Genomic DNA, 26,517 nt, shown 5'->3' on the forward strand with positions numbered 1-26,517 from the left:
AATGCAGGGAGTGTAGAGCTATGTGTGTATATAATGCAGGGAGTACAGAACTATGTGTGTATATAATGCATGGAGTGCAGAGCTCTATGTGTATATAATGCAGGGAGTGCAGAGCTATGTGTGTATATAATGCAGGGAGTACATAACTATGTGTGTATATAATGCAGGGAGTGCCGAGCTATATGTGTATATAATGCATACAGTGCAGAGCTATATGTGTATATACAACATACAGAGCAGAGCTATGTGTGTATATAATGCAGGGAGTGCAGAGCTATATGTGTATATAATGCAGGGAATGCAGAGCTATATGTGTATATAATGCAGGGAGTGCAGAGCTTTGTGTGTATATAATGCAGGGAGTGCAGAGCTATATGTATATAATGCATACAGTGAAGAGCTATGTGTGTATATAATGCATGCAGTGCAGAGCTATATGTGTATACAATGCATACAGTGCAGAGCTATGTGTGTATATAATGCATACAGTGCAGAGCTATGTGTGTATATAATGCAGGGAGTGCAGAGCTATGTGTGTATATATAATGCAGGGAGTGCAGAGCTATGTGTGTATATATAATGCAGGGAGTGCAGAGCTATGTGTGCATATAATGCAGGGAGTGCAGAGCTATGTGTGTATATAATGCAGGGAGTGTAGAGCTATATGTGTATATAATGCACGGAGTGCAGAGCTATATGTGTATATAATGCAGGGGGTGCAGAGCTATGTGTGTATATAATGCAGAGAGTGCAGAGCTATGTGTGTATATAATGCAGGGAGTGCAGAGCTATGTGTGTATATAATGCAGGGAGTGCAGAGCTATATGTGTATATAATGCAGGGAGTGCAGAGCTTTGTGTGTATATAATGCAGAGAGTGCAGAGCTATATGTGTATAATGCAGGGAGTGCAAAGCTATATGTATATAATGCAGGGAGTGCAGAGCTATATGTACATAATGCAAGGGGTGCAGAGCTTTATGTATATAATGCAGGGAGTGCAGAGCTATATGTATATAATGCAGGGAGTGCAGAGCTATGTGTGTATATAATGCATACAGTGCAGAGCTATATGTGTATAATGCAGGGAGTGCAGAGCTATGTGTGTATATAATGCATACAGTGCAGAGCTATATGTGTATAATGCAGGGAGTGCAGAGCTATGTGTGTATATAATCCATACAGTGCAGAGCTATATGTGTATAATGCAGGCAGCACATGTGCATGGTGAAGTCTACAATGTATGGGCTCCTGACAGGTTTAGGACAGGTGAGTCTGAGATAGGTAGGGGGTGAGAAGTAGGTTGTAGGTAAGTGCTCCTTTTTTACCGGGCTGTGGGAGGAGACACTTCAAAACAGGAAGTACTCACGCAGCGGCACAACTTAGACTGAGACTCCGCCCACACACGTGACTAATCACATGGTCTTGACATCATCAAAGGTCCTTTAGCTCCCAGGATCCCGCGGCCGCCGAGTGTCCTTGTCGCCTGGAAGGAGATGGGGTACTGGGACATTCCCGACGGGACGGACTGCGTGCAGAAGACATGGCTGGCCACCAAGCTCTCTGTGGCGCTGGGTGCGTGGGTAGCGACCGTCTGTGTGCGCGGGTGTACCGGGCTGTGTGTGCGGTGAGGTCAGGGCGCTGCAGCCTGTGTCTGCCATGTTCTGCCCTCCTCCTCCTCCCCACAGACGGGGCAGACATCTGTCGTGCAGTGGAGGGGATTCCCTCCCAGAGGTCAGATGTTCTCGGGGTCTGCCCCCCGTTATTCACTTCAGAGCCATTGCTGACTGTGTTCAGTAGTGGAAACCGTCAGCATGCAGCCATATTAGGGTACTTTCACACTAGCGTTTTTCTTTTCCGGCATAGAGTTCCGTCACAGGGGCTCTATACCGGAAAATAACTGATCAGGCATATCCCCATGCATTCTGAATGGAGAGTAATCCGTTCAGTTTGCATCAGGATGTCTTCAGTTCAGTCGTTTTGACTGATCAGGCAAAAGAGAAAACCGTAGCATGCTACGGTTTTATCTCCGGCGAAAAAAACGGAAGACTTGCCTGAATGCCGGATCCGGCATTTTTTTCCATAGGAATGTATTAGTGCCGGATCCGGCATTCAAAATACCGGAATGCCGGATCCGTCCTTCCGGTCTGCGCATGCGCAGACCTTTAAAAATGAAAAAAAACAAAAAAAAAACGGATCCGTTTTGCCTGATGACACCGGAAAAACGGATCCGGTATTGCAATGCATTTTTCTGACTGATCAGGCATTTTTCTGACTGATCAGGATCCTGATCAGTCTGAAAAATGCCTGATCAGTCAGAAAAAATGACATCCGTTTGCATACAATTTGCCTGATCAGGCAGTCAGTTCAGGCAACGGAACTGCCTGCCGGAATCAAGCAACGCAAGTGTGAAAGTACCCTTAGCTGTCACTGTCACAAGTAAGGACACATTCCAGAGGCCATAGTGTTTTTTTTTTCTGCATCCTGCTTTTTGCAGGATAACATATTTTTCTGCATTATTTTTTTCAGGGAAGGGGCAAATAAATGTAATTCTGACTTTTTTTTTTAACTTTTTATGCGCCATTCACCGTTCAACCTAAAAATGGCCCAAATGTATTAATCCTATAGATGGCGCAAGCGCAGACCGCCGTCCAGACCTGCGGCAAGCTTATCACAGGGGCTGAATGATGTATGTGGGGCAGGGACGGACACTTTTCCCAAATATTGGTTGGCTTACTTTGAACCACAATTGTGGCGCTGTGTTATCGCTAAATGGGCGCATATTAGGTAACGTCCTTTTCCCAGGAAATCCCGTCCCCTTTTTGAGCAAGCTGGAGAAAAAAAGTAGAAACCCTGGTTGTGCCAATTTGCGCCACTTTTTAGAAAGAGATTTTATGTCCATAAATCTGAGTCGAGGTGTTAAATCTGTTTTGTAGTACAATTATTAGTGCTGAGCGAATCGAGCTTCGGATCATAGATTCGTTCCAAACTTTAGTCTCCGTACAGCATTCAGAGTACGGGCTCTGCGGAGGTGGAATTCGTTATTCCCGGAGTCTCAAGGGACTTCAGTGAATAACTTTGGGATTTGATTTTTCAACTTTAAAACCATTTTAAAACATTGATCCAACGTCGGCTTCAGGACCGTTTTAAAAGGGTTAAAAATGGTTTTAAAATTAAAAAATCGATGGCGAAGTAATTCACCGAAGTCTCGCAAGACTTAATTCGCTTTACTCGCCGGAGGCCATACAATTTTATTTTTATGCTATACGGAGACAGATCTAGGATCTGAAGCTCGATTTGCCCAACACTAATTGTGATACCGAAATTAATGTTTCTTTTTTTTCTTCTTTTTTAGGTTTAACTATTTTTGCACAATTAAAACACTTATTTCCACCTCATCACCACGACAGCCCACAAGGAGATTGACCCCTGACCTCTGTAGGGGCAGGAACAGAGAGGGTTGAAATCCCCCCCCCCACCACCAACACCAGTGTTTCCTGCCCCTACAGAGGACAGGGGGCAGAGAGAGGTCTCCCTATCCAGGGAGATGAAGACTGATGTTTTTTCCTGGCACCACTGAGTTTACCTTGGGTGTCCCCCTGCCCTGCCGCGGTTCCAGTACTAATGCTGGGCAGGGGAGAAGTGGGCGGCCTCGCTCCGTTCGATATGAGAGCTTGCTCCCTGGACGCGATCTCCCGCCGGGCCTCCTAATGGTTACAGCCAGGTTGCGCGTCGGGCGCTTTGCGGCAACGTCGCTTCCGGGAGATGGGGAAGTGACATATAAGGCGCGCGTCTCCTGGTAACATTGGCACAGCGCATGGAACCCCCCTCTCCAGGAGACCCCTCTGCGCCGGTTGCCGTAAGTTCCCCTGTAGGGGAGATTCCCTATATCACCAATATTTGATTGCACTTGTGGTCAGGAAACTCGGGTTCCTCTCTCCTCCTTCTCAGGCTTTGGAGGCAAATATAATTTTCAATATATTTGTTATATCAGCCAGATTAAAGTCGCTCTCCCCTCCTAGGTCCCTAAGGAGGCGCAGAAGAAGGTTAGGAAGCCCGCCAACTGCATATCGTGCTTTAGGCGGCTTCCAGGTGACTACTATAAAAGATTATGTGAAGATTGCATTTCAAGTGTTATACGTAAGGAACAACCTTCCCTAATTGAGGAGTTTAGATCCATGATTCACAAAGAAGTCAAATCCTCTTTATCTCAGCTCACTTCGTTACCTAGGGATCCATCCCCAGCTAAAAGACAGAAAATAGCGTCCCCCTCTTCCTCAGATTCAGACGGAATAGCTATAGACCCTGGGACGACGAGGAAGCCTCCTCTAATATAGAATACTCTGAATCCGACAGAAGATTTTGGTTTTTCCTCTAAATGCATGCCAGACTTATTAAAGGCTGTCAGAGCCACAATCGGGGTGGAGGAAGCCCAGAAGTCCCATTCAGTACCGGACGAAATGTTCGGGGTCTTCGTGTTAAAAAGACCCGCGTTTTTCCCATAAACGAGAATATACGTGAGATGGTCCTCGACGAGTGGCCCAATCCTGAGAAACGCCTGGGGGTACCCAAGTCATTTCGGAATCTACTTCTGTTTGATCCAAATGAGTGCAAAATATTTAATGAAACACCTGAAATCGATGTTCAAGGCGCAAAAGTAAATAAGAAGACAGATCTAGCGTTTGAAGACGCCTCACAGTTACGCGACCCCATGGACAGGTAAGCAGACAGCTTATTGAAGAAATCCTGGGAGGCAGCAATGTACAACCTAAAGTCAAATATTGCTGCTACCTCAGTGGCAAGGGCCATGGGGTTGTGGTTAAATGAACTAGAGGCTCATATCCGCGACAAAACCACTAGGGAGGAAATCTTAAATTCCCTTCCCCTGCTGAAGTCTGCCACTGCGTTTATGGTGGACTCCTCGGTGGAATCCGTGAGATTCGCCGCCAAGGATGCCGGCCTATCCAATGCGGCCCGCCGGGCCTTTTGGATGAAGTGCTGGTCCGGGGATAAAACCTCAAAAATGAAGTTGTGCTCCATCCCCTTCTCGGGGGAGTATATCTTTGGCCCTGTGTTAGACCGTATTTTAGAAAAGGCAGCGACAAAAAGAAAGGTTTCCCCGAAGAACGACCCTATAAAAGGAAATCGAGCGACAATGACGCCAGAGTCGGGGGAAATTGAAGAATTTTCTAGCCCCTTGGGTTTTCATTACCCAGAATCCTCGGGCCCAGGAGATCATAAGATCCGGTCTCCAAATAGAGTTTACTTCATCTCCCCCAAACCGTTTCATTGTCACCAGTCCCGCCTCATCCTCGGTAAACAAGGAAATCCGGCAGGGAGTCCAAAACCTTCTAGAGCTGGGCGTAGTAAACCGGCAGAAATCGAATCTACAACCATCCAGTGCGATTCAGTTTCTAGGGGTCATTCTAGATTCCCAAGTTCAACACACGTTCCTGCCATTGGACAAAATCAGAAACCTTCGTTTAAAGCAGTGTTTCCCAACCAGTGTGCCTCCAGCTGTACCAAAACTACAACTCCCAGCATGCCCGGACAGCATTTGGCTGTGCGGGCATGCTGGGAGTTGTAGTTTTGTAACAGCTGGAGGCACACTGGTTGGGAAACACTGGTTTAAAGATCCAACGTTTTCAGAGCAGAAGGTCTTGCACCATAAAGGAAGCCATGAGCCTTTTAAGTCTTCTCTCGTCTTGCATACTCTCGGTACCCTGGAGTCAGTCGCACTTCCGGATCCTTCAAGCCTGGATTCTCAGAACATGGAATAGGCAGCAGAACTCCCTGAATCAGTGTCAATCCCTCTACTAGTGAAGACCTCCCTAGACTGGTGGACGAACCTGAACAACCTCTCCTTGGGAGTTCCCTGGGAGAAGGCTCCTTATGTTCAGATTCTAACAGACGCAAGCGAAAAAGTATGGGGAGCAAAGGTGGGGGATCATTACTTTCAGGGTATCTGGCCGCCAACAATTCGTTCTCAATCATCCAACTTCAGAGAGCTGAGGGTGGTTTGGGAGTCATTGAAGGCGGCGGAAAACCTCCTCCAAGGCCTACACATAAAAATCCTATCCGACAACACGACTACGGTAGCGTACCTTTCTCGTCAAGGTGGGACAAGATCAGGGAAACTGATGTACATTTCAGAAACAAAATTCAATTGGGCAGAGCTCCATGTAAAATCCATCTCTGCGATTCACCTAAAGGGGGCTCTGAACATAGAGGCCAACTACCTTGGTCGAAACCTAATAGACCACATGGAATGGTCTCTGAATCGGGTAGTTTTTCATATACTGATAGACAGATGGGGCACCCCTCAAATAGATCTGTTCGGCTGAAGAGAAAATGCGAAGGTACCAACATTCTGCTCCCTAAGCCCACGGGACAATCCTTGGGCGCTGGATGCATTCACGATACAATAGAATTGGAACCTTTGCTACACATTTCCTCCATTGCCTCTGGTTCCCAAAATAATCCAGAAGCTCAGCCAAGAACATACAACTCTGATCCTAATAGCCCCTTACTGGCCGAAGAGAAGTTGGTTTCCTTCTCTAAAAAACCTCTCGGTAGAAAGCCCGTGGCCTCTTCCACCCAGGAGGGATCTCCTTCATTAGGGACCAATCTTACACCACAACCCAAACTTTCTAAACTTGACAGCTTGGATCCTGAGGTCCAGATGCTAAAATCTCAGGGTCTCTCCGACCGAGTACTATCCACCCTGAAGGCGAGTAGAAAGGTCACCTATTCTATCAACTTAAAAATTTGGAAAAGGTTTTGTTCTTGGATAGGTAGTCCAGTCCCCAATTCTGAACCTCCTAACATTTAAAAAAAATCTTGGAGTTTCTCCAGCAAGTCTTAAACTTGGCCTCAGACCTTCCACCCTTTAAAGTACAAATCTCAGCCCTGACTTGCTTCTTTGATCAAGACCTAGCTAACCACCGCTGGATCAGAAGATTCATGCGCGCAGCCTCACGCCTCCGTCCTTTCTCTAAAGTCTCGTATCCCTACTTGGGACCTAAACGTTGTACTCACAGGCCTGACACTCGCCCCCTTTGAACCTTTACTTGATTGTTCTATTAAACATCTATCTCTAAAGACCACTTTCCTTATAGCCATTACATCCGCAAGGAGGCTGGGCGAGATGCAAGCCTTATCCATACGGGAGCCATATCTCCGTATCACAGATGATAGAATCGTACTGAGATTAGATCCAGGTTTTCGTCCTAAAATCGTATCCGATTTCCATCGGAAACGGGAAATAATATTACCTTCTTTCTGTAACAATCCTCTTAACGGTAAAGAATCCACCTTTTATTCCCTAGATGTTAGGCGTTCAGTTTTAAGCTATCTTGAGGTTATGAAAGATTTCCGGAGATCCGATAACCTTTTAGTCCTTTTCTCAGGTAAGAGTAAAGGTTTGAAATTCCCAAAGTCCTCTCTAGCTCGATGGATTAAGGACACCATCTTCCTTGTTATGTGATCCAGGCCCCACCAATTTAAAAGCCCATTCGACTAGAGCCATGTCTTCCTCTCAGGCTGAGAGGGCCGGGGCTTCTTTGGAGGACATTTGCAAAGCTGCTACGTGGTCCAGCATACATATCTTTTATGAGACACTATAGACCCGACCTTTCTAGTAGCTTGGACCTGTATTTTGGACATAAAGTCCTTCAGGCAGTCTCGCCCCCCCCCCCCCCCCCCCCCCCAATTCCATAATTTTGTAGATCTCCTTGTGGGTCGCCGTGGTGATGAGGTGGAAAGCCGGAATTAGACTTGCCGGTAATTCAGTTTCCACAAAATCACTACGGCACATATATTCCGTACCCTAATTGTTTTGCTCTGTTTCTGAGGTTATGAATTAATATCCTCTCGAGTTCATCTATCCACCACTTGGACACACTGGTGGTGGTGGTGGTGGGAGGGGGAAATTTAAACCCTCTCTCTGTTACTGCCCCTACAGAGGTCAGGGGTCAATCTCCTTGTGGGCCGTCGTGGTGATTTCGGGGAAACTGAATTACCGGTAAGTCTAATTCCGGCTTTTTCTATCATCAGAGCTGAGTTGCAGTTTTCATTTTATTTATACTTTTTTTTAATTTATTTTTACTCCTTTTTTATTTTTCAACAATTTAGATAACTTAAACTTTTTTTTTTTTTTTTGGTTTTTTCTTTTCTTTAGTCTCATAAGGGAACTTAAAGGCTGGGGCACCTAATATGACTGCTGACTGCCATCACAAACCATTGGCATCCTGCAGTCGTGTTTTGGGTATGCCGATGGGGTGATGGTACAACCACTTAGATGATGCGGTTGCTTTTCTCATCTTTAATTCCTGCTGTTACAGCAAAGTGTCAGCTGCACGTTGCGGCTGGCACCCGCTGCATTTGGCTGTGCAGGCGTGGGTATGTAAATCAGTTAGTAAAAAATGTGGCGTAGTAAAATACCAGCAAAGTGTATGAGATTAGACAAACCTCAGGTGCACTTTGTTTTTTTCCTAGGTGCAGAAATTGACCTGCGGTGTGGATTTTGAAATCTGCAGCGTGTCAGTTGTTGCATTTTTCTTGTGCGGATTTCAGCCTTTTCAACACAAGAGTGACATCTGCAGGAAAATCTGCATCAAAAACCGCATAAAAACAAGATAAATAGTGCGTATTTATATGCCTTATGTGCAGTTTTAGTGCAGGTTTAATGCCGATTTTCTGCACTGTGTGCAGCCACCATTTAGGGCCAGTCCACATACTTAAAAAGTCAGCGCAAAATCCAAGTTTTTCCATACTGTTTTTTACACACTTATTTTGACGCCTTTGTTTTTTTTTAATGGGTTGAAAAAAAACGCATTGACTTTGGGCTACTTTCACACTAGCGGCACGGACCTCCGGCAGACTGTTCCGTCGGGTGAACAGCCTGCTGGATCCGTCCTGCCGCTAGTGAACGTGTGACCCCGGACTGCCTCTCCGTCCCTAATGACTATAATGGGGGCTGGGGCAGAGTCACTCCCTGCATTATATACCTGCAGCTGTTTTTTAATGCTTCCTATTCATTTCAATGGGAGATTATGGTGCTTCTTTTTGCCACGCTTCTTTTTTACACCTGTAAAAAAAAAAAAAAAAAGGTGCAAGTGCTACTTTCCATTAAAATTTATGGGAGGCTGTTTTGATGTGTTTTTTTAGTCGGAAACGCTCCAAAACCCTGTGAACTGGCCTTGTGTTAGTGCCCTCTCCACTGTGCTGTATATTAACGGAGAAGGGTATAACGCCCCATTAACTCTGAAATATAACCGCGATTGGCTGAGCGGTCGTGTTTCCTGACTCTAGAGAGACTGAGATCAGCAGGAGACCCTGGAAGTGATGGGGATCACTAAGGTTCGGACAGCCCCTCTAAACCTTTGCCTTTCTGTGAAAACGCGCTTTGTGGCCGGAACATGGAGTTAAGTGTGGCTGCTTTATGACCTCTGAATGAGGTGTATGGGATATAGAACAGTGTGCGCCCCATGTCTGCTGGCCGGGTATATCCTATACAGAAGGACATTAGAGTGACACAAGTTAAGCCTTAAAGTCTGGGAGATGGAACCGTCCTCACTGGTGGGTCAAGCAAAGAAGGATCATGATATATCGGTTAATATATGTGTTAACAGGATCAGTGTGTAATCTGACGTAATGTCCTCCACTATTAACTTAGTTTTTTACCTTGTTTCTGTTTTTCTTTTCTCTGAATTAGGCTTAGTCGGCTCTGCTTATCACATAGTCGCATTTCAACCTAAGACTGTGCTGGAGGGCGTTCAGCGAGCGGGAAGTGCAACATTGACCATGGGTAATGTGACTTTTTTGATATGTTTATTAAAGGGGTTGTCTCAAAAGGCAGAGAAAGTGAATACAAGGCACTTGCTAATGTATTGTGATTGTCCATATTGCCTCCTTTGCTGGCTGGATTCATTTTTCCATCACATTATACATTGCTTGTATCCAGGGGTTATGTTCGGCCTCTCTGGTGGCTGGGATCGCGAATGGGCCCGTGCATTTTCCTGTAGTGTGCAAGCACGACCACCACTGCTGGATTGCGGTCATGCTAGCAGACTGGGCCACGCTTTGCTTTCCAAAGGCGTCAGAGTTAGCATTTTTTTTTTTATTAGAGGAAAATGAGCGGCTTCCAGCAATAGAAAAAATGTATCTACAATGTATCTGGGGATACATCTTCAGCTGTTCTGCACTATGGTATGTGAGCAGCACCTGAAGGAAGGGCAAATATCTGTAGAAGAGCCTGTCCACTCGGCATACATAGACTTAATACATGGCATTGAGGAATTGAAACAAAACAGATCTGATTAAAAACAATTCTGGCTATAGTACATTTAACCCATAGGATACCAGCGCCGTACAGTCAGTGGCAGGGGTCCGGCAGTCACTGATAGCCGGACCTCTGCTGTATGCGCCGGCATCAGTGAAAACACAGATGCCGGTGCATTAACCCTTGCACTGCCGCAGTCAGTGCATGCGGTATCCTGGCGTGTCCATCGGGTCCCCATGCTGCTGTGACGGGGACCCGATGGCTGGGACGGCAGCCCGATGCCTTCCTTAGGCATCGTGGCTGCCATCCCTGTGAGCCAGAAGTATTGTAATGCATTGTAAAGGGGATCAGACCCCCAAAAGTTGAAGTCCCAGGGTGAGAAAATTAGGTAAAAAAAAATAAAAAAAAGTTTAAAAAAATAGAGAAAAAGAGAAAAGTAGACATATTTGGTATCGCCGCGTCCGTATCTACCAGCTCTATAAAAATATCACATGATCCACCCCACCAGGTCAACGCCGTAAAAAAGAATAAAATAAAAACTGTGCCAAAAGAGCAATTTTTTTGTCACCTTGCCTCACAAAAAGTGTAACACCAAGCGATCAAAAAGGCATAATTAGGTCCAAAATCGTACCAATCAAACTGACATCTCATCCCACAAAAAATGAGATCCTACCAAAGACAATCGCCCCAAAAAAAAAAAAAAAAGATATGGCTCTCAGAAAATGGCAACACAAAAACAAGATTGTATTCTGTTCAAAAAGGCTTTCACTGTGTAAAACTTAAAAATAAAAATGATAGACATATTGGGTATCGCCGCGTCCGTAACAACCTGCTCTATAAAAATATCACATTTATATGCCCGCTCAGGTGAATGCTGTAAAAAATAAATAAAAATTATGCCAAAACAGCCATTTTTCTTTCACCTTGCCTCACAAAAAGAGAAAAACCAAGCGATCAAAAAGTCTTATTTACCCCAAAATGGTACCAGTAATAAAAGTCACCATCCCGCAAACAATGAGCCCCCACTAAGGACAATCACTTAAAAAATAAAAACCAATGGCACCCGTAAACCAATCCATCAAAATCTGTGCTGCAAAAGCCATATGGCGCTCCTTCCGGAAGAAATTAAACTTTTCATTTTCACAGCCAAGTGTTTCCAAATTCCTCAAAACGCTTAGGGCGTCAAAGTGCTCAGCACCCCCCTTTAATATATTCTTTAAGGGGGGTGTAGTTTCCAAAATGGGGTCACTTTTTGAGGGTTTTCACTTTAGGGGTACGTCAGAGTCTCTTCAAATACAAAATGGCTCCTAAAAACCATTCTAGCATAATCTGCCTCCAAAATCCATATGGCGTTCCTTTCCTTCTGACCACTGCCACGTGCCCAGAGAGCAGTTTACCGCCACATATGGGTTATTTCTGTAAACTGGCACAGTCAGAGTAATGTATATTGAGGTTTGTTTTGCTGTTAACCCTTGCGGTGTTGCAAGAAAAAATTGATTAACATAAAAAATCTACCAAAAAGTGAAATTTTACCTCCATTTTCCTTTTAATTATTGTGTGCTTAAAAAAATTATTTTCAAATTTTCAACAACGTCACAGAGCTGGAGTGCCGAAATATCGCGATTTGCGAGCTAGCGCATGCGTAGTTCGTTCCCAGTACAGGGAATGAACACGATGCTGACACTGCATGCGCTAGCTCGCGCATCGCGAGATTTCGGCGCTTCAGCTTTGTGACGTCAGCCAGCGAGAAGGAGATTCGGAGGACGCGGGGCGGTGCTGGGCTCCTTTCCGCTTGACTCATCTCCGGATACAGGACTCGTATCAGGTCATTTGCATATCAATCAAAACTGTTTTTTAACACAATAAAAGCACACAGAGCTATGGGGACTGGGTATTGCAGATGTGCTAGCGGCCATCTAGCAGCCCATGTCCTCAGCTCTATGCACAAAATCCTGGGGACAGGTTCCCTTTAAGGTAAAAAGTGGCTCGATACTGAAGGGGTTAAAGGTGTCTGGTTTTTAAATGCCCTAGTGGAGAAAAATGGGTTGAAGGGGTTCTCCGGTTTCATGATATTGACTCCCAACATCCCCAATGATCAGCTGTGTGAAGGGGCCGTGGCATTCATGTGAGGACTGCATCCTCTTCATGTTTACCTGCACGCTGCCGCCGTGTCAGCTTCCTCTCCCATTCACTTGTATAACCGCTATAATTGCACTGCATCGCCACTACAGTCTAGACGGCATGCAGGTGAAGATTGAAGAGGTTGCAGCGCTCGCATGAGTGCCAGGTCACACAGCTGATCGGAGGTGCCAGGAGTCGGACCCTTAGCGGTTTTATATGTGATTGTAAAGCACTGCAGAATATGTTGGTGCTATATAAAGATTATTATTATTGATGACTTATCCTGAGGATGGGTCATCTACATCAGGAAATCGGAGATTTTTTTTTTTTAAAATACAGGTGTCCTTTTGTGGATCTGCAGTAGACGTATAGCTTAACCTTATGGCCAAGGTTATACCATTGCTTTAGAACAGGGATGCTCAACCTGCGGCCTTCCAGCTGGTGTAAAACTACAACTCCCACCATGCCCTTCTGGAGGCTGGTAGCTGTAGGCTGTCTGGGAATGATGGGAGTTGTAGTTTTGCAACAGCTGGAGGGTTGAGCTTGCCGGCTTTAGAACATTCCACCTCTGGGACCTCCACAGTTTCTAAGAAAGAAGGGGCTTTAGTGAAGGTTTACCACTGCCTACCCATTCCCTGCCTATTAGCGCTCCCTGTACATGGTTCCCTGCCTATTAGCACTCCCTATGCGGAGAACTGCAGCTCGGTCACCTCCACTTGAATGGAGCCGTGCCGCGGGTCCCTGCACAGTGACGAGGACGCAGTGTTTAACCAGTTCTGCAGCCCCTTCACTCTCAGGATCCTGAAGTGAAGGCATATCCTAGCAATGTGCCATCAGCTTAAAAGATGGGAATACCCCTTTTAAAACATATATAATGTAAATAAACCATAATTGTGTTCAAAGTTACATTTTTTTCTCAAATTCCATAAAGTGTTTTATGAAATCAGGGTTTCCATTTTATTTTTTTATCAATTTTTCTTTTCAAATTTTTGTACATGAACAAAAATAGTACATATTCATACATGTGAATAAATATATATATATATATATATATATATGGGTGAACAGTAATCAAAGACTAAACATATATACATTTGCATGTCCCCCAGAACCGCACTATTTCCCTCTCCTTTCCCAATTTTTTGTGTTGTATATTTTACTAGTTGATCACCCTCAATTACCTCTACTTTATCATCATCTTGTATTGTCTCTCCCCAACTGAATGGAACGACTACGTCTGGACAACCATGGTCCCCATATAGAATCAAACTTTCCAGGACGTCCCTCCATGACAGCACCCATGGAGGTTGTCCTATTGGTCTCTGTAGGGACAGGAAGCGAGAGAGATTAAAAGGCCCCCACCCCTCCCACTCTCCAGTGTTCTTCCTGTCCCTACAGGGATGGGAGCCGAGAGAATCTTTTCCCTGCCCTGGGAATCTATATGGGGCCGAGCCTGGTCGGGGGGGTCTCCCTCTCCTCTTCAGGCTCCGGGGGCCCTAAAAGCTAGCACCTCTCTGGGTAGAGGTCCCCTGGCTTCCCCAGATACCTTCTTTTCTGGCCGCATCGGCGAGGAGCTGAGAGCGGTCGGGAGCGCTGTGTGGTGGCCGCGGTATCAGGGAGCCGAGGCCGCTTCTTCCGGGTTCGGGAGCTCTGGGATCGGCTGCGGCTCCTGCGCTCGGCGCTCCTCCCGTTCGGCGTGCAGCCCATGTGACCGGAAGTGCGGGTCACATGGGCGAAAGAAAGATGGCGGCGCCCAGGGAACGCCGAGCCCGGCGGAATGCACGCAGGGGGGGTCGACTCTGCATGGCATTGAGTCCCCCCCCCCACCTGGAAATAAGGAGGCGGAGCCGCGCGGCAACGGGTGGACCAGGTAGGACTTAAATTGAATGTCAGTTTGCTGTCCAGGTGTGGTATGGAGGTCCAGATGTCAGCTATGCAGGACACTAGCGCAGACATCCCTACCCCGAGTCATGTAAGTAAAGTGAGATGTATCCAGGTCCCTCTCCTTTATTCCTTACGCTGGGCTAATGGTCTCTCTCTCTTCCTACCAGGGGGAGAAAGACACCACGGTTAAGTCGCTGGGAGAGCCTAAAAAGAAACCCAGAAGATGTGCGCTATGCTCAAAGAGACTGGGGGAGGCATATATAAAAGCCCTGTGTAGTGACTGCCTAGCAAAAATCCTCAGAGAGGAACAATCCTCCCTTCTGGCAGACCTGAGAGTGATTGTGAAAGAGGAGATCCAGGCGGCCAGCTCTAGTGTAGCGCAGAAACCCTGTGCCGTCTCCCCTCCCCCCAAAAGACCCCGTGTGCTCAGGGAGTCGGATTCTGAAGAAGAAGGCTTATACCTTTCAGAAGGGGAAACCTTAAAGGGGGACGACGATCAGGGTTCTTCCCATATGGCCGATGATCAGAGAAGATATTTCTTCTCACAAGAAGATCTAGATCCCCTCCTGTCGGCTGTAAGACAGACTATGGATATAGAGGAAGAGGAACAGACTCGCTCGATACAGGACGAGATGTTCGGCGGCTTAAAAGCTAGGAAGAAAAAATTGTTCCCGGTGAACGAGAATTTGAAGGACCTAGTCATAGACGAATGGGCTGACGCCGATAAGAGATTGTATATACCGCGGGAATTTAAGAACAGGCTTTTGTTCAACCCGGAGGACACAAAACTGTGGGATGTAGTCCCTAAAGTCGATATCCAGGTGGCGAAGGTGGTAAAAAGAACCACCCTCCCCTTTGAGGACTCAGCCCAGTTAAAGGAGCCAATGGATCGGAAGATCGACGGTTTGCTCAAAAGAGCATGGGAAGTTTCGGCCAATAGCATTAACACCAATATTGCTGCTACGTCCGTGGCCAGATCTCTGTGTCTTTGGGTGAACCAGCTGGAAGAACATCTTAGGCAAGACACCCCTAAGGAAGAGATCCTGGCGTCATTACCCCTATTTAAGATGGCTGCATCCTTTGTAGCAGACGCCTCAGCGGAGTCCATAAGATTTGCAGCAAAAACAGACTCCCTAACCAATACGGCAAGGAGAGCCCTGTGGCTAAAACCCTGGTCGGGGGATATAGCCTCCAAGAATAAACTATGCGCCTTACCCCTTAAAGGTTCTCACCTCTTTGGTCCGGTACTGGATGAGATCCTGGAGAAGACAGCGGACAGAAAGAAGGGGTTTCCGGAGGAAAAAGGAAAGAAACCTTTGCCCTTTCGTAAGACAACCAGCAGCTTCCAGGGCACTCCCAGAGGTAAAGGGAAGACTGGAAGGTGGAGCTACCCCAAAGGGGGAAAAGGTCGAGGTTTCCTTTTTAACCCCAATTCCAAGCCTGAGAAACAATGACGCCAGGCCAGTAGGGGGCAGACTCCAGTTCTTTTGGGAAGAATGGACCAGGATAACCAAAAACCAATACATCCTGGAATCCATCCGAACGGGGTTCAAGATAGAGTTTCGCCTTCCTCCTCCTCATCTATTCCAGACCACAGTCTTTCAATCGACCTCTCTGCAGGACCAGCTCCTGACGGACATCCAAAAACTTCTGACTTTAGGCGCAATTGTACAAGTCCCTCCTTCAGAGGAGTTCAAAGGTCACTACTCAAAACTCTTCCTCATCACAAAACCAGATGGCTCCAAGAGAACCATCATCAATCTGAAATTTCTGAACAAATGGATAACACATCATCATTTCAAGATGGAATCAATAAAATCTTCAATTCCGTTGATAAGCCCAGGGGCGTTCCTATGCACCCTGGATCTAAAGGACGCATATTATCACGTCCCCATTCACCCTCATTGTCAGCAATATTTGAGGTTCGCAATCAAGAAGGACGGAAGGATTATGCATTTCCAGTTCCAATGTCTCCCGTTTGGAATTTCATCAGCCCCACGCATCTTCACAAAGGTAGTGGCGGAGATAGTTGCCTATCTAAGACAGAGACAGGTAACTATAGTCCCCTACCTAGACGACTTTCTGCTTGTGGCAGACTCAGAGGAGGAGTTAGAGCTTCACAAAGGAAGGACTCTATCTTTACTCACTCGTCTAGGATGGAAAATAAACCTGGAGAAATCGGACCTACAACCAGCAACGCAAAAGAAGTTCCTAGGAACCCTCCTAAATTCCGTGACCCAATACTCTCTTCTTCCCCAAGACAAGCAGGTCAGCATAAGGGAAAGAATAAGAGCCTTCAAACTAAAGAAAAAACGGACTCTGCGGGAAGCCATGCAGGTCCTAGGACTGATGACCTCATGCATCACAACTGTTCCTTGGGCCCAGTTCCATACAAGAACCCTCCAGGCGGAGGTCCTCGCTTCTTGGGACAAGGACCACAGATCACTAAACACCAAGGTATCTCTTTCAGACGGGGCGGTAAACTCCCTCTCCTGGTGGTTGGTAACAGAAAACCTGTCCCGAGGAGTTGCCTGGAACACGATACCGCTCAAAACATTAACCACGGACGCAAGCAGCCATGGTTGGGGAGCCCACCTAGGGGACCAGTTCTTTCAGGGCAGTTGGTCCGACGCAGACGCCCTAAGATCCTCAAACTACAGGGAATTGAAAGCGGTCTGGGAGTCCCTAAGAGCGGCAGAACATCTCCTCATAGGTCATCATGTCCGAGTGCTATCGGACAACATAACAACAGTTTGCTACATAAAAAGACAAGGAGGGACGAAGAATCCTCATCTCCAGGACCTAGCGAATCTCATCTTCAGCTGGTCAGAGGAGAAGATCTTGTCCATTTCAGCCACACACCTGAAGGGATCTCTCAATTACACAGCGGACTTTCTCAGCCGACAATTAGTCAGGCCAGGGGAATGGAAGTTGAACCAGGAGGTATTCCAAATGATTTGCCAACAGTGGGGGAGACCTCAAGTGGATTTATTTGCGTCCAGCAGAAATACTCAGCTGGACTATTTCTTCTCGCTAGACCCAAGAGGAGGACCACTGGCGGTGGATGCTCTTTCCCAACCTTGGGATATGAGCCTAGCCTACGCTTTTCCCCCACTTCTCCTCATACCGCTAATCCTGAAGAAATTGAGAGGGTGCTCATCCACGCTGATCTTGGTAGCTCCAGCTTGGCCCAAGAGAGCCTGGTTTTCGGTTCTAAAGACCATGTCCATCAGGGAACCAATAACCCTTCCAAGAAGACAAGACCTACTATCACAAGGTCCTCTGTTTCACCCCAACCTGGACAAACTGAACCTTACAGCGTGGATCCTGAGAGGCAAACCTTAAGGAACAAGGGACTCTCGGACAAGGTAATTTCAACTTTACAGAGCTGCCGCAAACCTATTACAAGAGCAATATACAACAAGATTTGGAAAAAGTTCTCATCCTGGTTGTCACAGAACCAGGCAGATGCCAGATCCCCCACGGTGGGTTGTATTTTAGAGTTCCTTCAGGAGGGGTTTGATGCAGGTCTGAAACCCAGCACACTCAAAGTACAGGTCTCGGCACTCAGCTGTTGTCTCGATACTCCCCTTGCAGATCATAGGTGGATTAGAAGCTTTCTAAAAGCAGCTTCCAGATTGAGGCCCACTTTGAGACAGTCGGTTCCCCCCTGGAGTCTGAACGTAGTTCTAGAAGGATTATGCGATCCTCCGTTTGAGCCGATTGGGCAGATATCCGAAAAATTTCTGTCTCTCAAAGCAGTGTTTCTTCTGGCTATAACCACAGCCCGCAGGATAGGGGAAATCCAAGCCTTGTCAATTAAACAACCTTACTTAAGGATTTTGGATGACCGCATAATCTTGAAGCCAGACCCAGCCTTTCTACCTAAGGTGGTCTCTGCTTTCCATAGAGAACAAGAGCTAACACTCCCTTCATTTTGTTCCCTCCCCAAAAATATACAGGAGGAAAGATTCCAGAGGCTGGACGTTAGAAGAGCAATCCTGGCCTATCTGGACAGAACCAGTTCCTGGAGGAGATCAAGTAATCTGTTCATCCAGTTCGGTGGGAAGAATAGAGGCTTGAAGGCCTCAAAACAGACGCTGGCTCGGTGGATTAAGGACACCATCAGAGAAACATACAGGCTGCAAGAAATAGCCTGCCCCTTAAATCTGAAGGCACATTCCACGAGAGCAATGGCAACTTCCTGGGCCGAAAGGGCCGACGCTACAATTGACCAGATTTGCAAAGCGGCAACCTGGTCTAGCTTCCTGACTTTTGCCAAACATTACAGGCTAGACGTTTTGGCCGGACAGGACTTGGCCTTTGGGCGGAAAGTCCTTCAGGCAGTAGTCCCCCCCTAGGAGATTCAGTTGTTAGTTCTCCATGGGTGCTGTCATGGAGGGACGTCCTGGAAATACTGGTTTAGTTTACCGGTAAATCCTTTTCCAGGAGTCCGACATGACAGCACCCTGTACTACCCTCCCCGTTATGCTGGTTCCAGCCTTGTAAGCAGTGTGAATATAACATTGTATTAATAAAGGTGTTGGATCCTATCCGGTGTAGTAATTTGGTAAAACACTGGAGAGTGGGAGGGGTGGGGGCCTTTTAATCTCTCTCGCTTCCTGTCCCTACAGAGACCAATAGGACAACCTCCATGGGTGCTGTCATGTCGGACTCCTGGAAAAGGATTTACCGGTAAACTAAACCAGTATTTTTTTTAATAGTTCCTCTTTTATAATACACTCCTCTCTAGCCCTATTATCCTCATACCCACAATGCATTCCTCTTTGGTTGGCACATTGGTACTAATCCAATATTTGGCGATTAGTTTCCTAGCTTGATATAATAGTCCTTCTGTGGAATTGTCCTGTAGTAGGCACAGTATACATGTCAACGGTTCAGCAGGAAGTCTGCTTTTATATACCTCAATAATAATATCCATTACTGCAAGCCAAAAAGAGCCCAATCTGTATAGAAATGTGGGTGTCCTATATACCTTATGTACCAAATATAATTGTGACAGTCTTTGTGTCTCGCATAAAGATAGCAAGGGATCCATGGATGGCACCTCTGACCATTGTGATCCCGGGACCACCTCTCCTTGACTGTTAGTGGGAAGCGCTCCTGATAGAATGACAGCAACAACTTATAAAAGGTGGAGATCACCCCCCTAGTCTCTCCCCTTCCTAATCTGCTCCGCCATCATGGACAAATGTATGGTGAGGTCAGACATCTTCCCCCTGCGATGCTAAGGCATGTCGTAGTAAAAGGTACTGGTAAAAGTATATATTGGTGTCAGATTAAACGCCACCTTCAATTTCTCAAAACTTTTAAGTGTCCCGTTTGCATATAGTTGTGATATCCAATAAATTCCCCTACCCTCCCATGTACCAAAGCCACGCAATGCCTACCGTACCCCATATTTTGCATTGTTGAGCTTGTGCAGCTAAGAAGTATAGCCATGGGTTAGGGATCGCCAACCCCCCATTGTCCTTATCTCTTTGTAGGGTTTCTAAAAGGATTCTTGGGGATTTTTTATTCCATATCGGGGACCTAAAGAGTGCCTGAATTTTGTAGAAATGACACATTGGTATCCACACCGGACTATTATGCAAGACGTAGAGAAATTGTGGCATCAGTACCATTTTAACAAAGTTGGCTCTCCCTATAATTGATGGTGGTAACTTACACCAACTAGTCGCCTTTTTAGTACTCCTATCAAGTAGAGGGGTAAAGTTCGGCTTGACGTACTCTTGTGGTTTGGATGACACCTGTACCCCTAAATATGGTAATTAAAGTGGTAGCTATTTGTAAAGGGGCTATTTTGTCCTGAAATGACACTGTCACAGGGTCCAGAGGAAGCATTACTGATTTGTCCCAGTTTATAGTTAAACCCGAGTAGAACCAAAATCTTCAATTACCTTCATTACATGAGGCAGAGAGTGTTCCACTGTGTTCAGAAATAACAGCATGTCCTCAGCATAGAGTGCAATAGTCTCCTCTATGCTTCCGTATTTTAGACCTGTCGCTCTAGGATCATTACGTATCATCTGGGCCAGGGGTTCTATAGCCAATGTCAAGAGCATTGGTGACATGGGGCAACCCTGATGTGTGCCTCTCCCTAAGGCCCCATGCACACGGCCGTTGTTCACAGCCGTGTGCGGGCCGTGAAACCGCGGCCTGGATTCCCTCCTGAGAGCAGGAGCGCACGGCGTCACTGGTTGCTATGACGCCGTGCGCTCCCTTGCTGCCGGCACAGTACAGTAATACACTGGTATGATCTATACCAGTGTATTACTGTACTGTGCGGCAGCAGGGAGCGCACGGCGTCATAGCAACCAGTGACGCCGTGCACTCCTGCTCTCAGGAGGGATCCAGGCCGCGGTTCCACGGCCCGCACACGGCTGTGAACAACGGCCGTGTGCATGGGGCCTAAGACAAACGTACCAGACATCATTCCACTTATGCGTAAACGAGCCCTCGGTCGACCATATAGCAATTTCACCCAGGACATGAATCTTGGGCCGAAGCCCATGGCTGCCATCACCTCCCACAGAAACTTGCACTCAATGCTGTCGAAAGCTTTCACAGCGTCAATTGAAAGGATAGCACGACCGCCCACCCCTTTTTTTTTTCAGACATCTGTAGGTTAAGGTATAGTCTTCTAATGTTGAAAGGATAGCACGACCGCCCACCCCTTTTTTTTTTCAGACATCTGTAGGATAAGGTATAGTCTGCTAATAGCTGTGGTAGCAAGAAGTCCTTATATTTTTTAAGAATTCCCCTGGTATTCCATCTGACCCAGGTGCCTTCTCATTAGGTAGTCCCTTCACCACTTCCTCAAGTTCCTCCAAACTTATAGTTTCTTCAAGACTTCTTCTGTTCCTCCGTCAGCCTTGACAGTTGAGTTGAGGCAAGGTAGTTTTGAATCTCACTTTCCTTACCCTGTAGCCTAGTGGAATATAGTGTGTTGTGTGTGTGTGTGTGTGTGTGTGTGTGTGTAGGAAGAGCCCTGCTGAGCCTTAATGATGGTGGCCAACATGTGTCCTGCACTTTCTCCCTCCTCAAAATGTTTCAGTTTCCAGAAAAGCCTTTTATGGTCCGCTATCTCCAAACTGATGATCCTTATAGATCTTCTGCGCCTCAATCCAATTGGACCTATTCACTTCTGTGGGGTTTACATTCAGTGTTAGTGACTCTAGACTGTAAGTCTTGTACCAGTTCCCTACTTTTGGACTTGTGCCCTTGAATACGTTTAATAAATAGCCACCTGACTAAGGCTCTGAAAGGCATCCCAAACTGACATAGATGTCGTTCCAATGTTAAAAGTCATGAATTCCGTCATGAGTGCCTATCCATATTATGGTCAAGCACCATATTAAAATCTCCAACTATAATTCCATAGACGCAGCCACGAACGTCAAATGCAAATGTGTCTCAGATGAACATATAATGGCTGGAATTGCCTTAAAGGGACACTGACAGGCCCTATAAACATATTTAGATATTCCTATGCAGTCATAGGTCTTTTAAAGTGTATTCCAATGATTTAAGAGTACCCCCGTCCGCATTTCAAACCATGTAAAATCAACTTTATATTCATATGTCAATCACCTTCCTTTGTGCCCGAGGGGCGGTTTTTCTCCTACCTCTGTCCCCAGCTGCGCCCCAACTGTCGTTTCCTAGCGCCGCCCAGCTCATTATTATTCACTGCGCTGAGCTGCGTTTACAGTCCCCGATCCTTCCGAGACGGAGCAGGAGACGCTGATGCCGCCGCATTGAATAAGTTATCCGCACATGCGCAGAAGGTACAAGTGAGGCCGATGCCCATACTTTTCTATTGGGCATGCGCCGGCTCTGCAGGATCGGGGACTGTAAAATTTGCCCAGCACAGTGAATAATAATGAGCTGGGCGGCGCTAGGAAACGACAGTTGGGGCGCGGCTGGGCACAAAGGTAGGAGAAAAACCGCCCCTTGGGCACAAAGGAAGGTGATTGACATATGAATATAAAGTTGATTTTACATAGTTTGAAATGCGGACAGGGGGTACTCTTAAATCATTGGAATACACTTTAAAAGACCTATGACTGCATAGGAATATCTAAATATGTTTATAGGGCCTGTCAGTGTCCCTTTAAGGCAGGGTTTCTCAACTCCGGCCCTCGGGACCCACCTACCAGTCATGTTTTCAGGATTTCCTCAGTATTGAGCAGGTGATATAATTAGTGTCCATGCATCAGGACTGACCACAGGTATTCATTCTGTGGGATATTCTCAAATCCTGACCGGTAGGTGGGTCCCGAGGACCGGAGTTGAGAAACCCTGCTTTAAGGGGTTAAACACAGCGTATCTCTTGGATGTGTCCCCGAGGCCCCTCACATTCCAGGCTATTATGTTAACCCCCATCATCCAATCCTAATAACATCCTCTGAGCGTGCCTCCCAATCCACATCTCTTTTCCCAGCTTTGACTCCCTTCTGACGGATGTCACAGTATTACGGTCATGGTGCGGTTCCCCAGAACATACAAAAATCCACCTACATAAACACATTCCCCTTTTTAACACTGGCATTAGGGCTGTAAAACTATAAGATACCCAGCAACTGTGAGCAACGTTATATCTAGGATACAAAAATAAACTTCCGGCTTACCACTTTCATTTCACTCTCCTCCCGGACTTTTCTTACTTGGAGAGTGTATATGCATCCTATTCTGCATAGTGTACTGCATTACTATAGGACATAACATAGTGCATTTTCCCTGCATCTGCCTCCTTAGAGAAACTTTTAATATTCGCACCCTAACATCAGAGTCCCGATAATATACTTATCGACCAAAGTATCTTCACCCCCCAACATTGGAGTTAGTCCTGTTTAGCTTCTCTGTGCCAGGGGTTCACCCAGACGAAGACTCAGGATCCTCTGATGGATCCGTAGACTCCAGCCAATCCGCCACAGCGTTAGCCGTGTCAAAGATATGAATCTTTCCTTCTGCCACGACTTTCAGTTTAGACGGGTACAACATTGAATGTGGCAGCTGACGTTCCCTTGGGCGCCGTTTTACTTCCATATACTTTGCTCTTTTCTTTTGTACTTTTCTGCCATCTATTACTAGATCCTCGTGGTTCCTTGCTTTACGCAGTATGGTGTCACTATCTTTAAAATGCAGAACCTTAACCAGGACCGGTCTCGGAGGGGTCCCTGGTGGTGGTGATCGAAAGGGCACTCTATGAGCTCTTTCAATGGCGAACACGTTGGACAAATTTCGCGGTCAACCACTGCTCAAAAAAGACTGTGGCGTTATTTCCTTCTGTTTTCTCTGGTATTCCCACAAGGCGCAGGTATTTTCTGCGAAGCCGGTTTTCTACATCATCCGCCTTGCTGAGCAGATGGGAAACATCATGGGCAACTTTTCCTAGATATTTTCTGATAGGAAATACTTTATCTTCCAAGCAGCTGACCCGATCTTCTACTTCTGTAATTCTCTCAGAGACCTTCCTTAAATCAGGCCTGATGAAGGACATATTTTCTTGTAGGCTCCCCATTTGAGTATTGAGGGAAACAAGCGATTTACTGCAATCGATGACAGCTTTAAAGACTTCCATAATGGTAGGCTCGCTTATCTCCTGTACAGGTTCAGTATTACTTTCTCCACTAGCAGCCGCCATGCTTGTTGTGGCTTCACTATCAGCCCCCAGGCTCTCTACATTCTCTGTGCTGTTTGCACATGTTTTAAGGGGGGGGGGGAATAGACCCCCTGTCTGGTGTCTCCCCTCTGTATGTCATCAGGTGCCTTTTGGGGCCTCTGAGGGATTCACTCTGGCGAATTGCTCCAGTCGCGCCGCTGCTCTCACTCCCACACCATCTTGTCTCGCACGCACTACCGGCCCTATCTCCTTCTCTTTCTCCTTGTTCTGGCGCGTCATACTGGTATTGCCTGGTCTACCCGACCTGCGGTAAGCGGTATCGTTGTTCTCGGAGTTCATATGCCTTTGTCTCACCTGTTGCTAATGCTAGCAATACATATAAAATACAATACTTACCTGCCACTCCACACTCACCTGTAAACTTGGGTGTTCAAATCGGGGAAGCATACATGTTTAAACCATATCTCCCAGGGGTAAACCAGTGTGTTAGTGGTCAGCCACCCACTAATCACACATTAATAGCATAAAATGGAAATGTGAGAAGCTTTAAAGGGCTTTTCTGGAAGTTAAATATCTGATTGACAGGGCCCCAGCTCCTAGGATCCTCACAGAGGCCTCTACATACACCAATCGCAGCGCCGTACATTGCATAGTGGCTGTGCTTGGTATTGCAGCTCAGTCCCGTTAACTTGAATGGGGCTATGCTGCAGAACGACTATGTGACTGGGTATGTGAGGATGTGACATCACTGGCTGATGAAGAGGCCGGAGCAACGCATCCCCTTCCAACAGCTGATGGAGAGGGGTGCAGGGAGTCGGAGCCTCACCAGCCAGATATTGATGACTGGTGCTATCCTGAGCAGATTTAACTCTTGGAAAACAAGTGACATTATCAAATTGGCTTAAAGGCAGTGTCATGAAAACAGACCATCTCTTGCTTTGATGAACCTGGTGTCCATTTTAATATTTTTTTATTTTTTTCTTGTTTTGTCTTTTAGCTTCACTTGGAGCAATCTTTGGGATCACTACCTGTATCACAGCTCAGATTCGGGAGAAACCAGATGACCTGGCCAATTACTTTGTAGGGGGTTGTGTCTCCGGTGCCTTTCTTGGAATAAGGAGTAAGTTTGCTTTTACAATATTGGCCTTTTGAGCTGCAGTTTTATATATAAAAAATAAAATGTGGGGTCCAAGCCCTTTCCACAGCACCTAACTCAATTTAAAGGTTTCTGACCAAAAGGGGGATACAAGAAATGATTGTAGCATTGCCAAACAGAGTTCTCTAAGGCCTCTTTCACACGGGCGTTGCAGATTGGGTCCGGATGCGTTCAGGGAAAATGGTGCGATATTTATTTATTTTTTACACTAAAACAAGTCAATTTTCACAGCGATTGCGTTCCATGTTTGCGTTTTTTCCGCGCGGGTGCAAAACATTGTAATGCGTTTTGCACGCGAGTGAAAAAAATCGGCATGTTTGGTACCCAGACTCAAACACGGACTTCTTCACAGAAGTTCGGGTTTGGGTTAGGTGTTGTGTATATTTTATTATTTTCCCTTATAACATACCGTATTTTTTGCCCTATAAGACGCACCTAGGTTTTTGGGGAGGAAAATAAGAAAAAAAATATTTTTAACCAAAAGGTGTTCTTTTGGTGGGTTTGGAACTAAGGGTGGTCTGTGGATGACACTATTACTGGGGATCTGTGGATGGCAGATGCCCCCTCACTCCTAATATTACCGTACATCCTAACAGCTTCTGTACAATGCAGGCAGGCCGGGCAGCCGACACGTCACTCATTGACGTCACTTGCCTGTGCCGCCTGCTTCATTCATAAAGTAGGCGGCGCAGGCACGTGACATCAGGGAGTTACGCTGCCGCCCGCCCTGCCTGCCTGCATTCTACAGAAGCTGTTAGGATGTACGGTAATATTAGGAGTGGTGGGGGGGGGGGCATGTGCCATCCACAGATCCCCAGTAATGGTGCCATCCAGCCCTATTTTACTAAGCATTCTGTATTAAGAATGCTATTTTCCCTTATAACCATGTGAATTGGTCACATGATGTAAGGATAGCAGGTCACCACTGCAGCCAGCGATTGGCTACAGTGGTTTCAAAGTGCATGTTGACAGCAGGGGGACCCAAGCGAGGCAGCTGAGGATCGAAAGAGTCAGGACCCAGCCTCGGGGAGCAGCGCAGTATGATTCCTTTTGCAGCGAAGTATGATTCCCTTTGCAGGTCTGCCTAGGAGCTGGATTTGCCCCCCAAAAAATAATAATAAATAAGTGGCCAACCCCTTTAAGGGGTTTAAATAAATAGTGTGCTGTGTTGTATGTCTGGACCATAAATTAGTAATTCTAAAATGTATACAGCATGAATAAGGAACATCACTAACCCTGATCTACTATTCACAGCTCACAGTTACGCGACTGGGACCTCGGCATGTGTGGCACTCGGCGTCTTGGCTGCTCTAGCCAAGAGCTCAAAAAGAGACGGATGGGAATTTATTCCATCTGAACCCAAACTCTGAAGCTCGCCACCTATTTGTCTTGTAATACTAGTGTTAATAAAAATTGATATATACAGAAAA

At 46.4% G+C, this 26,517-nt stretch overlaps 3 protein-coding genes across 3 annotated transcripts; all 3 read left to right on the top strand.

Moving 5' to 3' along the window:
• Positions 1-1,414: 1,414 nt before the first annotated feature.
• On the top strand, positions 1,415-26,517 carry NDUFA11 (NADH:ubiquinone oxidoreductase subunit A11). Its single transcript, XM_044300574.1, has 4 exons — positions 1,415-1,573; positions 9,714-9,806; positions 24,929-25,051; positions 26,342-26,517. The coding sequence occupies exons 1-4, from the start codon at positions 1,495-1,497 to the stop codon at positions 26,455-26,457; spliced, it is 411 nt and encodes a 136-aa protein (XP_044156509.1). The 5' UTR covers positions 1,415-1,494; the 3' UTR covers positions 26,458-26,517.
• LOC122943112 lies at positions 5,571-9,698 on the top strand. The gene is made up of 2 exons (XM_044300573.1): positions 5,571-8,398; positions 8,495-9,698. The coding sequence occupies exon 1, from the start codon at positions 5,925-5,927 to the stop codon at positions 6,828-6,830; it is 906 nt and encodes a 301-aa protein (XP_044156508.1). The 5' UTR covers positions 5,571-5,924; the 3' UTR covers positions 6,831-8,398; positions 8,495-9,698.
• On the top strand, positions 13,803-17,771 carry LOC122943111. The gene is made up of 2 exons (XM_044300571.1): positions 13,803-14,373; positions 14,453-17,771. The coding sequence occupies exon 2, from the start codon at positions 15,537-15,539 to the stop codon at positions 17,628-17,630; it is 2,094 nt and encodes a 697-aa protein (XP_044156506.1). The 5' UTR covers positions 13,803-14,373; positions 14,453-15,536; the 3' UTR covers positions 17,631-17,771.

Source organism: Bufo gargarizans, chromosome 7 (assembly GCF_014858855.1).
Source record: "Bufo gargarizans isolate SCDJY-AF-19 chromosome 7, ASM1485885v1, whole genome shotgun sequence".
NCBI classification, from domain to species: domain Eukaryota; kingdom Metazoa; phylum Chordata; class Amphibia; order Anura; family Bufonidae; genus Bufo; species Bufo gargarizans.

What these genes read in the sequence shown, in the direction of transcription:
- NDUFA11 (XM_044300574.1), top strand. Translation starts at nt 1,495, where the DNA reads ATGGGGTACTGGGACATTCCCGACGGGACGGACTGCGTGCAGAAGACA. An exon ending in AAGTGCAACATTGACCATGG is followed by an intron (nt 9,807 to 24,928) that starts GTAATGTGACTT and finishes TTTGTCTTTTAG; the next exon opens with CTTCACTTGGAGCAATCTTT. An exon ending in TGCCTTTCTTGGAATAAGGA is followed by an intron (nt 25,052 to 26,341) that starts GTAAGTTTGCTT and finishes TACTATTCACAG; the next exon opens with CTCACAGTTACGCGACTGGG.
- LOC122943112 (XM_044300573.1), top strand. Translation starts at nt 5,925, where the DNA reads ATGGGGAGCAAAGGTGGGGGATCATTACTTTCAGGGTATCTGGCCGCC.
- LOC122943111 (XM_044300571.1), top strand. Translation starts at nt 15,537, where the DNA reads ATGAGATCCTGGAGAAGACAGCGGACAGAAAGAAGGGGTTTCCGGAGG.